Source organism: Labrus mixtus, chromosome 11 (genome assembly GCF_963584025.1).
Source record: "Labrus mixtus chromosome 11, fLabMix1.1, whole genome shotgun sequence".
Classification (NCBI taxonomy): domain Eukaryota; kingdom Metazoa; phylum Chordata; class Actinopteri; order Labriformes; family Labridae; genus Labrus; species Labrus mixtus.
The window spans coordinates 9,855,610-9,867,975 of record NC_083622.1 but is presented as its reverse complement, the minus strand read 5'-3'; the positions used below and the strand labels follow the sequence as shown (position 1 = coordinate 9,867,975).

The 12,366-nt window shown below is 42.4% G+C and overlaps 1 protein-coding gene across 1 annotated transcript in view; it reads right to left on the bottom strand.

The window, feature by feature from the left end:
* LOC132983539 (raftlin-like) overlaps nt 1-12,366 on the bottom strand; it is a 114,633-nt gene that overhangs the window by 71,741 nt on the left and 30,526 nt on the right. The window contains exon 2 of the mRNA XM_061049882.1: nt 5,650-5,827. Coding sequence (XP_060905865.1) covers nt 5,650-5,827 — 178 coding nt within the window. The remainder of the gene's footprint in view (nt 1-5,649; nt 5,828-12,366) is intronic.

Below are 12,366 nucleotides of genomic sequence, written 5' to 3'. Positions count from 1 at the left end.
CACTCTGGTAAATTACAGCAAATAATGATACAAACAGAAAGTTTGACAAGCCCAAATTAAGTTGTCATGTCTGCTGTGATGAATTATCTCCTGCTGTGGAAGTTGTTTTTCACGCTGAATGACATGGAAAAGCAGCGGATGGGTTCTTCTGAAGGAATAAAAAAACAGGCTCTGATATCTCCAACAAACACTAACGAGGATGAGAGACGGGAAGGACGTGTTTTGGATGTCTGGCACCAACGTGAAAACATTTTTTCTTTTCCTCAGGACTCAAATTCTACAAACTCTAAGTGCACCTTCAAATTGAAGTTATCATCAACATACAAAAAATGCAAAAATCAATTAACTGTTTTTAAATTAAGCAATTCATATTTTAAAGGTTTTCTTTTTAGCTTTCCATGCTTCAATCTAGAGGTAGGACAGTGGATAGAGTCAGAAATTGAGGAGAGAGAGAGTGGGGAACAAGAGCCACAGTTTGGATTTGAACCTTGGCTGCACGCCTCGAGGACCACAGCCTGTGCACATGGGGTGGCACCCTCCTATTGCTAAAGCCTACCTTGCTTATTATGTTGTCCTACTCATAAGTTGAATCCTACATTTATATCTTCCCATTAGGATCCACAAATTTTATTTTATCTTTACTTTTATCTTTATTTTTTCCACAGATTTCCCTCTAGTTTTCCTTCTTTCTCCTGTCTGAATCCCTGATCCACTATTCACCATTTCTTTCTGAAAATACACAACATCAACCTAATCCTTTCCCAGGAAGTCTCTCTTTATTCTCGCATTTATTTTATGTCCTCCTCTTTTGTTGTTTGTGTTACGTGATCAGATGCAGCAGAACTGTCAGAGCACAGACGCTCTGATCATTACACTGCTCGCTCTCAGTTGCTCGTATTATCGTGTATTGGTATTTCTGCAGTTATTGTTCAGTCGCTGTGGGTGAGAGCTTTAGCAGAATGACGGAGATGTCAATGCAGATTAGCAGCTGTGTTGTTGTGTTTGTGCTCAGCAGTAAAGCAATCGCAGAAAAAGGTCTGTCTGAATTGAGAAATGTGCTTGAAGCTGTGAAGAATCAGTGAAAGAAAGGAGCCGTATTCAGTACGATGTCACCCACAAATACACATTTCTGTTACACTCGATACCCGACATGTTCCCTTTCCCCAATCTTCACTGTTAGCTTAAAAATAAGACAATGTCGATGCCCTAAAAATGTCTGGATTAGAATTTCAAAATACATTATTAACAAACAACATCTGGTTAGATGTCTTAGACTACATGAGTTGACACCAGGAGTGCTGGACTTGGGGAAACAACGTGACTGGTGGTAAACAGTCCTCAGGTGGAAATGGGCCAATAAAAGACACTGTAAGGTCCCTTTAGGGCCCAGAACTACGCCCCCTGCTGGCTACAGTACTAAACAAGTGGTTAAAGTTGTTAAATAGGCCCAGTTTTGTTGGTTAATGCAGCACAAATACTTAACCCTACAGAGACCAAGACATAAGACCAGAGTGCTTCAAGACCGAGACAAGACCGAAGCAGAGTTCCCCCAGAAGTGTGCTTGGACATTAGTCTGTATTCACACATCATCATGTTGTGAAAATATGTTTCGGTATTTTATAAAAAACACAGTTCCTTATATTAATGTATTATGTTTCATTGTTTTGTGAATGTATGCTCAGTGTTTTGTTAGTTATCACTGAAACTCTTTTATTATTTTTCCTCAGGGAGCATTGCTGCACTTTTTAATGGTGAAACACCAATGTCGTCAGTGTCAGCGTCTCCAGAAAAGGAGTGGTGTCAACAGTGTTTATTTTGACTGTGTTTATAAGTTCATGATATCTCTTGAGTACTCCTAACACAGGGAGTAAGTATTTAATGAGTGTGCGATATCGGACACAAGCACTGTGTTGGTTTGATTTCCATGCCAAGCAGACTTTTGCAACCACAGTTAAGAATAAAGAGAAAAGGCTGGAAGACAGCGTACAGCAATAATGCAAAATGGGCAGAAAACTTGTCGTCCTTTGAAGCTTTAGTGGGAACAAGAAATGGCTGGAAAAGAATTTGCAGTAAGACGAATGTAAATGCAACAAGATGTGAAGCACATAAAACACTACAATGAAGAAGTTGTCTGCCATCTTCAGACGGGGGATAGACACTCTCACGCATACACAGTGACTTACAGCAGACAAACACACAGACACACATATTCATGCCCTGCAGCCAGGGAGCAGGGTTTTGGTAAACAGGTCTGGATGTTCACCGGATTTAGGAGCCAGACAGAGCAGCCACTGGGGCTTTACTGTTGGACTCCGCCTGTCTGCATGTCACTGCTGCCAGACAGAAGAAAAAAAAAAACCCTTCTCCTCATGGCTTCCGTCTTTTTGACTGTCATGTTTTTGCTTGAACCGGCTTTACAGGACGTGGTTCGGATAGTCTGACCAGGCTTAATGAATCCTGGGCTGTCAAATCGCTTCAAACTGAGGACCAAAAGTCCCAAAAGATTCAACAGAAGTTTTTTTTTCCAAAGTTCAGAGACAGAGATTTTTTTTAGTATTCCAGACAAAAAGCATCCGACTCACTCCCGCTGCATGCCCTTCAACCACCCTTGGAGCTGCTCCACCCCCACAGTTCCCAGGACGGAGGGGCCCAGGCACAGCGCTGGAGGGCAGATGTAGGGGGGCAGCGGTGACTTTGGGCCTGCAGAAGGTTTTGGCCCGTGCATTGAAAGGGCTGGCGATGGAGGACTGAGGTCACTGCTGACTCACGTCCAATTACAGCTGCCCACATGACAGCTTGCTGAGCCCCAAACAGATGTTGTGATGCTCTGTTGTAGATACTCACAAAGGTTGACCAACTGGTGTGAAATGCAACATGATCCTCGACTGATTGACTGACTGAAGTGCCATTGTGAAAATCTCTCTGCTGCCATATTATTTACAAAAATAGTCATTTGTAGCTGTGGACATGTGTAATCATAAAAATCCTAATGTCACCTAACAAATATCTGGAAATCCATTTATGCTCCAGGAACTCTGAAGACAAAGCAAATTCATATTCCCATGGTGTGTTAGGTTGTATAGTGCACCAGTTGTGCTTAATTAGTGATCCCAGCACACTTTCTTAATTGACTATAATGGCTACATAAATGTGTGATAGTGGAGGTGTTATTCTCAGGGGTGTAACTTAGAAGTCTGAGGCAATTTCTTTAGGACCAGCCCTCCGCTGTTGTTTAGTATTTACTTTTTAATAAGAGCCTTCTTCTGTTGAAGAGCATGTTTTATGTCTATGTTCCATTTAATATATATAAATATAGACAGTGCGTCTCTGTCTCCTTCCGTTGCACTACACTGAAGCCAAAATACGCCCGCGACTTGTGATGACATATTTTGCTAGTGACGTATTTTGGAACCAAGACATGCACCGAAGGCTGATGGCTGGTTAATCCACTGAATTGACGCTTTACCCTTTCTGCATATCGAAGCCCACATTTAACTTGTTGCTAAAAACATTAAAGATCCTAAAAACAGTCCACAGCAGAACAAACAGCTAATCCGGTGATGGACACCACAAGGAGCCAGATTTATCAACAGAGCCGTCGCTCATGAGGTTACATCCGTTCAGTTTTGCATCAAATAATTAAACTAACAAAAAATATCAGGAAATAAACACTTGGACATAAATCAGCATGATAATAAATATTAGGTCAGAATCCCGGTTTGATAAAGAATCATTTAATGTGTATTTTAACTTTATAGTTCAAACCATGCCCATCATTTAAAAAGGAGGAGGTTCGATGTATGACCTACGCTGCAGCCAGTCAGTGGGAGGAGCTCTAATTACATTGACTTCACTTCCTGTTGGCTGTTTCTCCGTCTCATATTATGCTTTTTCTGGTTTTATATGCTCTTTAGTGTGTTTTCCAAGTGTCCTGTGCATGTTTAGGCACATCTATTTGCAAAAATTCAAAGCTTCTCCTACCTCCTCCTGTTAGCTGTAGCATTAGCTGCATGTAACGCTCGGTTCTAGCCCCCCTCGAAAAAAATGTGCCAGTGTGACGTCTTGTCAGTGTGATATCACTGATCTAAGCCCATTGGCTCGTTGTGTCAAGCCCAGCAGCTCATGTTGCACGCCTGTTAACTTCTGTAGCACGCCCACGATATGCCGTAGCCTGTGGTAGCACAGTAGTGCTAAGGTGCTAATGTTTTTGCTCCCCTCGGACGGAGCCAGTGGCTGCATTCCCAATATGGTAAAAGGGGCGGGACATTTCCGAGACCGTGCTGAGCGACTGACCAATTACAGCAGAGCCGACAGGCCAACCAATCAGATCAGACTTGGCCCACGTGGGGACTCTGAACGTGGGTACTTCAGAGCCTTAGAGAGAGAGAGTCAGCAGCGAGCCGGTGCATGGTGCGGCAGAACATGAAAACAGACACTTTTTTCGAACTTTAGCTATTGTGAACATACTTTAGTAGGTACATAGATTAAAAATACGAACCTCAAAAAGGGCATAATATGGGCTCTTTAATATAGAGTCTAAGGGATGTCCAATCAGAGTTGATGGTGATTGATACAATAAAAGTCTCAGTTCTTGCTTTAATTGCTGAGAGAGTCGAGCTCTCCTCCTCCTCAAGAAGGCATTCCAGCAGCGCCTACATTTACCAGCATGCATTGCAAAAGCATCCTCAGCTTTGCCCTGCAGCATGTCTTAATTTCTTCTGTATACTTAACTGGCTCTGGCTGAATATCTGAATCAGGACACACACTTTAAGATGAACAACAACATCCCCAACTCATTTGTTTGGGATACATGATGTCACATTTGTTGTGTAGTGAAATAGCGAGTTTGCAACGACAGCAAAAGTGGACACCAGTCTGTTAGTCTTTAGTTATTCGGGGCCACAAACCACTTCAATGTGTGCACCTCAAATGACAATGCTGTTGCCAGAGGAACAGATTTTGTAGCTGGGCTGAGCTGTGACACATCTGAACATCTGAATTGGATGACTCACTAAGAACTGCATGTATTCACACTAAAAGAACCCAGAACTGGGACATGCAAAGGCAACGTTGAAAATCTGCACACAACTGCATGAATTATCACAAATGTTCACCCACTGATGAAAACGAGGCTTCTTTTTTTTTAAACTTTTTGAACTGTGTATTTATTACTTTCCGAGGAAAATGTTGACAGTCTTTCTTTACCATGGAACCATCAAAACCACACTGCCTTGTTTCCTCTTGCATGTCCATGTGTGAGTGAATTAGATCCAAGATGGTAGGTGGAAATCTGTGCAAGCTGATCTTCTCCTGTCATGCAGCCAAGAATTTTTCAATAAAACCCTTTAGAAGGCAAAAACAATTGCCCTGAAGTAGCAGCTTAAACAATTATACCGCGCATGGCCTTTATCTTGCTTGGGCAGACAAAGTAATGGAAATACTTAGCCAATAATACTTTGCAGACATTGTTTCACTGGAAAAGAATCTGCAATAAAGCTTTTGTTGCTAATCCTGTGTCTCCAGAAAGTGGATGTTTAATTTTCATTTTACATTATCCAATGTGTTGACACCACTTTGCCTTAATAAATGTATTCTCCATTGCTTGATTACACGTCTAAAAGTCAAATATCACACCCATGTGGCTCTTACCCATCGTTGAGTCGGACCAGTATGGCACGGTAGAGCTGGTGCTGAGGGCTGTTGGACTCTGGACCACAGGGGTGGATGAACGGGTGGACGTCTGCCAGGATGAAGCCCTGCTGGTAGAGCTCCTGTAGCTGACCCGTCAGCTCCCTCACCGACGAGAGACGCAGAGTAGACGTCCCACCTGAGAGACGACAGACAGGGAAGGCAAGTGTGAGACTCAACTGTTTTAATGTGCTGTGATCCAAGCGGCAACCTCCAGTGTTGGAAATGAAGCCAATGGTGAAGTGCAAAGAAAAACTGCAGTTCCTGGAGTGTCCACTTGAGGCTGGCTCCAGGAGTTAAGGGGAATACCCATCGACACCCATATTAAAGTTTTAAAACTAGTTTAAACTATTTCTATTGTGCTTCTTTTTTCAACTTTTTCATTCGCCCACCTGTCTATCAGAAGCCCTCAGACTTTCCACCTGAACACCTGATCCTGCTGCTCTGTTCACACCTGACTCTCATTGCCTCACTGACACAGAACTGACACTTGATACGGCCCACACACATTCCCTTACCTGTCAATCTCCTGCTTTCTTATAGGTGGACTTCATTCTTTCTGCTATCCCAAACAGTCATAAAATGGATGCCCCTTTTTCGGTTTTTGTTTTTATTCCTTGTTGCAACTGAAATTTGACATTTCCTGCACCAACAAAAAAATCACCGCAAAGATTGTGTTTCATGCGGCTTGGGCAGGGAAGTAATTCAGGTGACTCTAAAGCAAACTGATGATATGCAAATGACTCATGTCCTGTTTTTACTGCAATTAAAATATTGTTGTGTGAGGTTTAACCAATGGTAGTAAGGTTCCAGTGCAGCTACATTCTTATAAAGATAGCACAGCTGAAGAGGCACCTAAGACAGAAAACTGCTTTGAACAACAAAAAAAATACATGAGGATTTGCAATTCAAATACCAACACTGATTTTCGAGTCATTCCCGGTTTGTTTTGGCAATTAGCATGACGCTTTTCACTCCATCCCCTCAATCTGGGAGTTAATAGGAGTGGATCAAAATCCAATCAGGACTGATTGCCGAGGCTCCGTATCACTGCAGCTCTCTATTTTCTGAGGCTGACTTTGATTCCCTCTCAGCGCGACACAACTGTCCAAGTATGGCGGACTGGAGCGTGACATTAATGAGATGCAATCAGTGAGTGGCCGACTGATTGGGGAAAAAAATAAAAAAATTGGGGACAGAGCTGCTTTTCATATTTTCTTTAAGCATTATTTTCTCCCTCGCTTTCGACTCCAGTGCTCCCCCGTGGGATTAAAAACCTGCAGCAGACAGCCGCTGGTGACGGCCTGGTTCAGGGAGCTACCAGCTGTGTTTCGACAAGCCACACACCGCTTCTGTCAGGCAACATCAGCCTGTCAGGATGAATTGTAATGAGTTCGGGGGGAGGGGGGAGGGGAGTGAGTCAGGTTCAGGGAGGTGAGAAAGTCAGGAGAGGAGCAGGTAGATATGAAAATAGGGAAGGGTGCAGAGGAAAGAAGGAGGAAGAAATTATTGAGAGGTCAAAACGGAGAGGGAAATTTAGAGAGACGATAATCGAGACACTGCTTGGCTCCCGGTTGCGTGACGGCTGGGATCCCAGCAGCACGCAGTACATGGCGACATTTACTGTAGGCCAAACAGCTGGGGCACATGGGAGAGTGCCAAGACAAAGAGCTGGATGCAAAATGAGGCATTGGGGGAGAGGAGAGAGCGAGAGAGAGAGAGAGGAAGAGGAGGTCTGGTATGTACGAGCTGTCACGAGACGTGGGAAATGCCACTTTGGCTAATTAGTGTCAATGAGTCTATACAGAGGGAAAAGGTTCAGATCCATGGGAAAAGTCAGAGCACACAAGTTCAATGGGAGGTCAGGGAGAGGGGTGTGGGCGGAGCAAGATGTGAGACGATGCCAGCGGTGTTTTTTGTGTGTGTTTGAGCTCAAACTCAGCAACACTAGCAACACACAAGCTGAAGAATCCCAGAGGCCAAATGACTCAATACTAAAAATAAAAAATAAAAAACAAGATACAAATGCTGCTCTGTTCTGCAGCCTTCAATAAGCTGTACATTTCCTGATACAGGCTTCATGAATTTTGACCTTGCAATGATTCAAGATACATTTCATTTTACATATAAGCCTTATTTATAAAGTACTTTAAAAGAATGTATTGAATTAAGTGTGGGGTTATAAAAAAAAAGGTTGTTTTCATCTTTTAAACATAATCTTTATCCAGTTGTGTTTAAAAAATGTTTATTCTGTTAAAACTGTTATTTTTTATTTTTAATATTATCATTATTCTGGACATTTTTCTGGTCACTATAACTTTTTTTATATGGTTATAATCATAATCATTAATGTAGCACATTGTCATATACGTGATGATGATGATGATGGATGGATGGATGATGGATGATGTATTATTGGTTGGTTGGATGGATGGATGGATGGATGGATGGATGGATAAATAGACAGATGGATGAAATAGACAGATGGATGGATGGTTGGATGGATGGATGGATGATGTATTAATGGTTGGTTGGATGGATGGATGGATGGATGATGTATTAATGGTTGGTTGGATGGATGGATGATGTATTATTGGTTGGATGGATGGATGATGTATTAATGGTTGGTTGGATGGACGGATGGATGGATGATAAATAGACAGATGGACGGCTGGATGAATGTATTAATGGTTGGATGGATGGATAAATGTTGGATAGATGGATAAATGGTTGGATGGATGTAAGGATGATGATTGTGTGTGTGTTGTTGTCATTAGTTCTAAGACCTTGCACTGCACATGTAAGATGGTTTAATGAGCCTCCAACGTCTGCACAAGTTGAATGAAATTGTTCCAAACTCCATCTTCAAATCTGAAATGTGCCACAATTTTTCCGTTTAAATTGACATACATAATCCTGAGTTGTGAACCAAGTTTGATGTTTATACACAATCAGTCTAGTAGCTTTTCCCACGAGTGCATCAAGGGCCAAATTCAGGTCAGTAATTCGTCTCACATTAAGGCTCCTGGCGGCAAACAGCACGCTCTCACACATCCTGAGTGTTGCTGCTTGTTTGATGTTTAAGTCTGTTAAAAGTGTGGGAAACAGTTCTGCAAGACAACTCTGTCATTCATCACATCTGGCCTGTAAACAAAGAGTTTCACTGACTATCTCCAGCGACAGAAATGTGCCTCTGTTTTTCTTACTATAATAGACACAGACTTATATAACTACACATAATCGTGCTTATTAACATCTATTGTTGTTGATACACAGAAAGTTGTATTCAAACATTTCTGTCTCTTCCTTTCATACTTTATTCATTAATCAAAGAAGAATTGTCTGTTTTAAGATGTGAATGTGAGGAATACAATATCAGCAATCAATTTGAAATTGTCTTCATTGTTTAGAAGGGAGAATTACGATACACACAACACTTACAGGCGCTGGACTACTGAAAACAAACATCGTACAGGAAGTATTTAATAACAATGAACTCTAGTTGTTTTGATTCTTTTGATTTTGAAAGTTAGTTTTGTGTTTGGACGATAAAAGCTAAAGAGAAAACAGTTGGCATTATTAAGTAAAACCAATACAAGTGGTTGGAAAATGTTTCTGCTTGACGAATAGATTTGGACAAACACAGTATTTATGACCGCAAATTACAAACATTTGATAAGAAGTAAAGGAAAGTGTCTGAAAGAGAAATAAAAAAGTTGAACTATGTTTTTACTTTACCTTAAATATTTCCAACAGTTATCAAAGCCAGAGAAATTTTGTTGTAACAGGACGTGTCTTGTCGAGGCGGCCGCCACGACAGACAGAATGTTTATCGTTGTCGTGGAAACACCGGATGTTACATCAAAGACCACTACTTAAGGAAGCGTGAGCTGCTGCTGAAAGCTGCCGTGCTGTTGCTGTATGTGCTGCTCTGATAAAAACAACATGTGAATTATAAACTCGGACACATCTTCAGTAAACATATTCTCTTCCTCAGGTCGGTTTCACCCGGTTTGTTTTCACCGGGGCCTCGACGTCATCTTTTGTTATAGTATTGCTTGAAAGCCCTCTGGTGGCGGAATCTACATTTTTTATCTTTAAGTTAATATTTTTATTTCTGTTATAGAACAATCTAGTTGTGATAACTTAGTCAAATTGTTGTTGTTTTTTACAGTTTTATCGACTAAAATGAATCATAGTTTTACAGTGTAGATGCAGGAGAGCAGAAGGAGCGTTACATTAGGTCAATTGGTGACTCTAAATTGTCCATAGATGTGAGTGTGAAGGGTTGAACCCCGCCTCTCGCCCAATGACAGCTGGGATCGCCTCCAGCTCCCCCCTGCGACCCCAAACAGGATAAGTGGAATAGATATTGGATGGATGGATGAATGGATGTTTTGAGCTGTTAGGATGGATGAGACTTCCTGTTTCATCTCCTAATCTGACTTGTGTCTTTTCAATATCTGTAATTGATTACAGCTGTAATTCTGCCGGGATGAGATTAAAATAATCCTCCTGCATTGAAGCTGTCACTTCTCACCTTCTATCCCTTGACATGCCGCACTTCCCCCGGCAGATAAATGCGTCTAAAGCCTTTGTGTGACACTTTCAACCATTCGGTTCAGGCTATAACTCAATGATGTGTCGCGCTTTTGGCGTGCGACACACTACATCATCAAGACAGCAACAGAGCCGGAGAAAGAAAAAAAAAACAAAAAACTGATTTCTGGAACAAGCCTGCGAGCCCCAATCAGGAGGCAGCTCCTGTGATGTAGCTAGAGAGCTGAATCAGTTCAGATCCCAACTCTTCCTCGCGGGCACAAATCCAGAGGTTCATTGTGAAACCACGAAAGGAGCAGAAGAGGAAGAAGGGAAGAAGAAGAAGAAGAAGAAAATCATATGCTGTCCCCTGAAGGCAAGTGAGTGCTTTGGCTAAAAATACTCCTCCAAATTTCTCAATCACACTCTGTCCTAGTGCGCCACAATGCAGGAGCTTTAGAACTTAAAAGGCGTGGAGGAATTAACACAAAGAAATAGGCCGCCATCGCAAACGAGTGAAACATATTCTCCCCCCACCTCCCCTCTCCTCTGCTTCTCCTCCTTCCCTTCTCCACAACACCCCCTCCACCCCCCCCCCCTCCCGTTTTCCTCCACCGTTGGCTGCCCTTAGAAATGGAATTAATCCTTCTGCTATCTCTGATTTGTTTTTTTTCTCGCCTTCCTTCCTTCTGCATTTAGGTTGCAACATGAACACCCTGTCTCCCCCCCCCACCCCCACCCCCCCTCCCCCCTGGAGGGATGTTGCTGCCGTTGCTGGTGCACATGATTCATGGGGCGGTGGATATTAAGTGGAAAATGAAACCGTCTTTGCTTGCTCTCTGATCCCCTTAGTTGAGATGAGTAAATAAGGAATGGTTTCAATTAGGCGGAGGGAACACAGCCGCTGGCGACTTCTTCAGTTGGCTTTAATCGTTGTGTGAGCTGCTAATAATCACAACCAGAGGCCTCTGCATACACAGGCCCTACATTTATGTATCAGACCAACTTTTATATATGGTTCTGTCTACTGAGCAGAGGGTTGCCCACTGGTGATTCTCATGCTCGTGTAAGGATGTTTACTATGGTTACTTTGCCCTCAAATCATGTTATCCAAGGAGAATCTCTTTGTCTGCGTGGATGAGAGCAAATTAACTGCCGTATAACTGCTGTGTCTAAGTGTTGATGTTTTCACGGAGTGAATATTTAGGCCTTTGAAGGCGCCGCCGCCTGATCAAACAGGCAATCTTGGGAACCTTACATGGCAAACTGGCAGCCAATTACAACGTCCCATCTCTTTGTTTACCCTGGAAGAAAAAATCTCGCACATATCAACACAGAAGAGCCCTAAACTCACAGGAACAAATCGCTTCGTGACAAATAATGAGAAAAAAATCAAAAAAAAAAAGGGGGGGGGGGGGGCGTCTGGCTGACAAGCAACAAATTGGTTTTCTGGAAAATTGTGTTAGCAGCCGAGGCGTCAAAAAGACACCGCTATTAAACACAGAGACGGAAATAAAACTGGAGGGAATGTATGTATGAATGGATGAAGTGATAGTCATGTCTTCCGGGTAATGGCGAGATGCACGTTGTGATGCTCACAGCTCGCGCTGGATGACAGAGCAGGGGTGGGAAAACTTTTGTGTTTTAGGTAGGATCAAAAGTTGCTGTGATTGTATTTGTTACAGGTGGACATTACGGCTATTTGAAGTAAATAACACCCAAAAATATGGGAAAGAAATCTGTGATGATGCAGCTCCCACATATTTGTTATCCTTGTGTATCCTTTTTTTATCCCCTCCAGTTTATGATGTTTGCTGCCATTTTCTACCTTAAATACATGTATGTGTTTCTTTGTGGATTCATTTATCAGATCAACATTTCTTTCAGGTTTTGATTTCTTTGTAACTTCTTTGGATCCCATCGCTTGCTCGTCATGAAAAATGCAGCAGCGCGACTGGTCTTCAACCTAGCTAAAAGAGCACGTCGGTCCACTAGTCATCTCCCTCCACTGGCTCCCAGTTACTGCTCGCATCAGATCGAAAACGTTGCTGCTCGCTTACAAAAACAGTGACCAAAACGGCTCCTCCTTACCTAAACTCTATAATCCAGGTCTACACTCCCTCCCACCCACTACGCTCT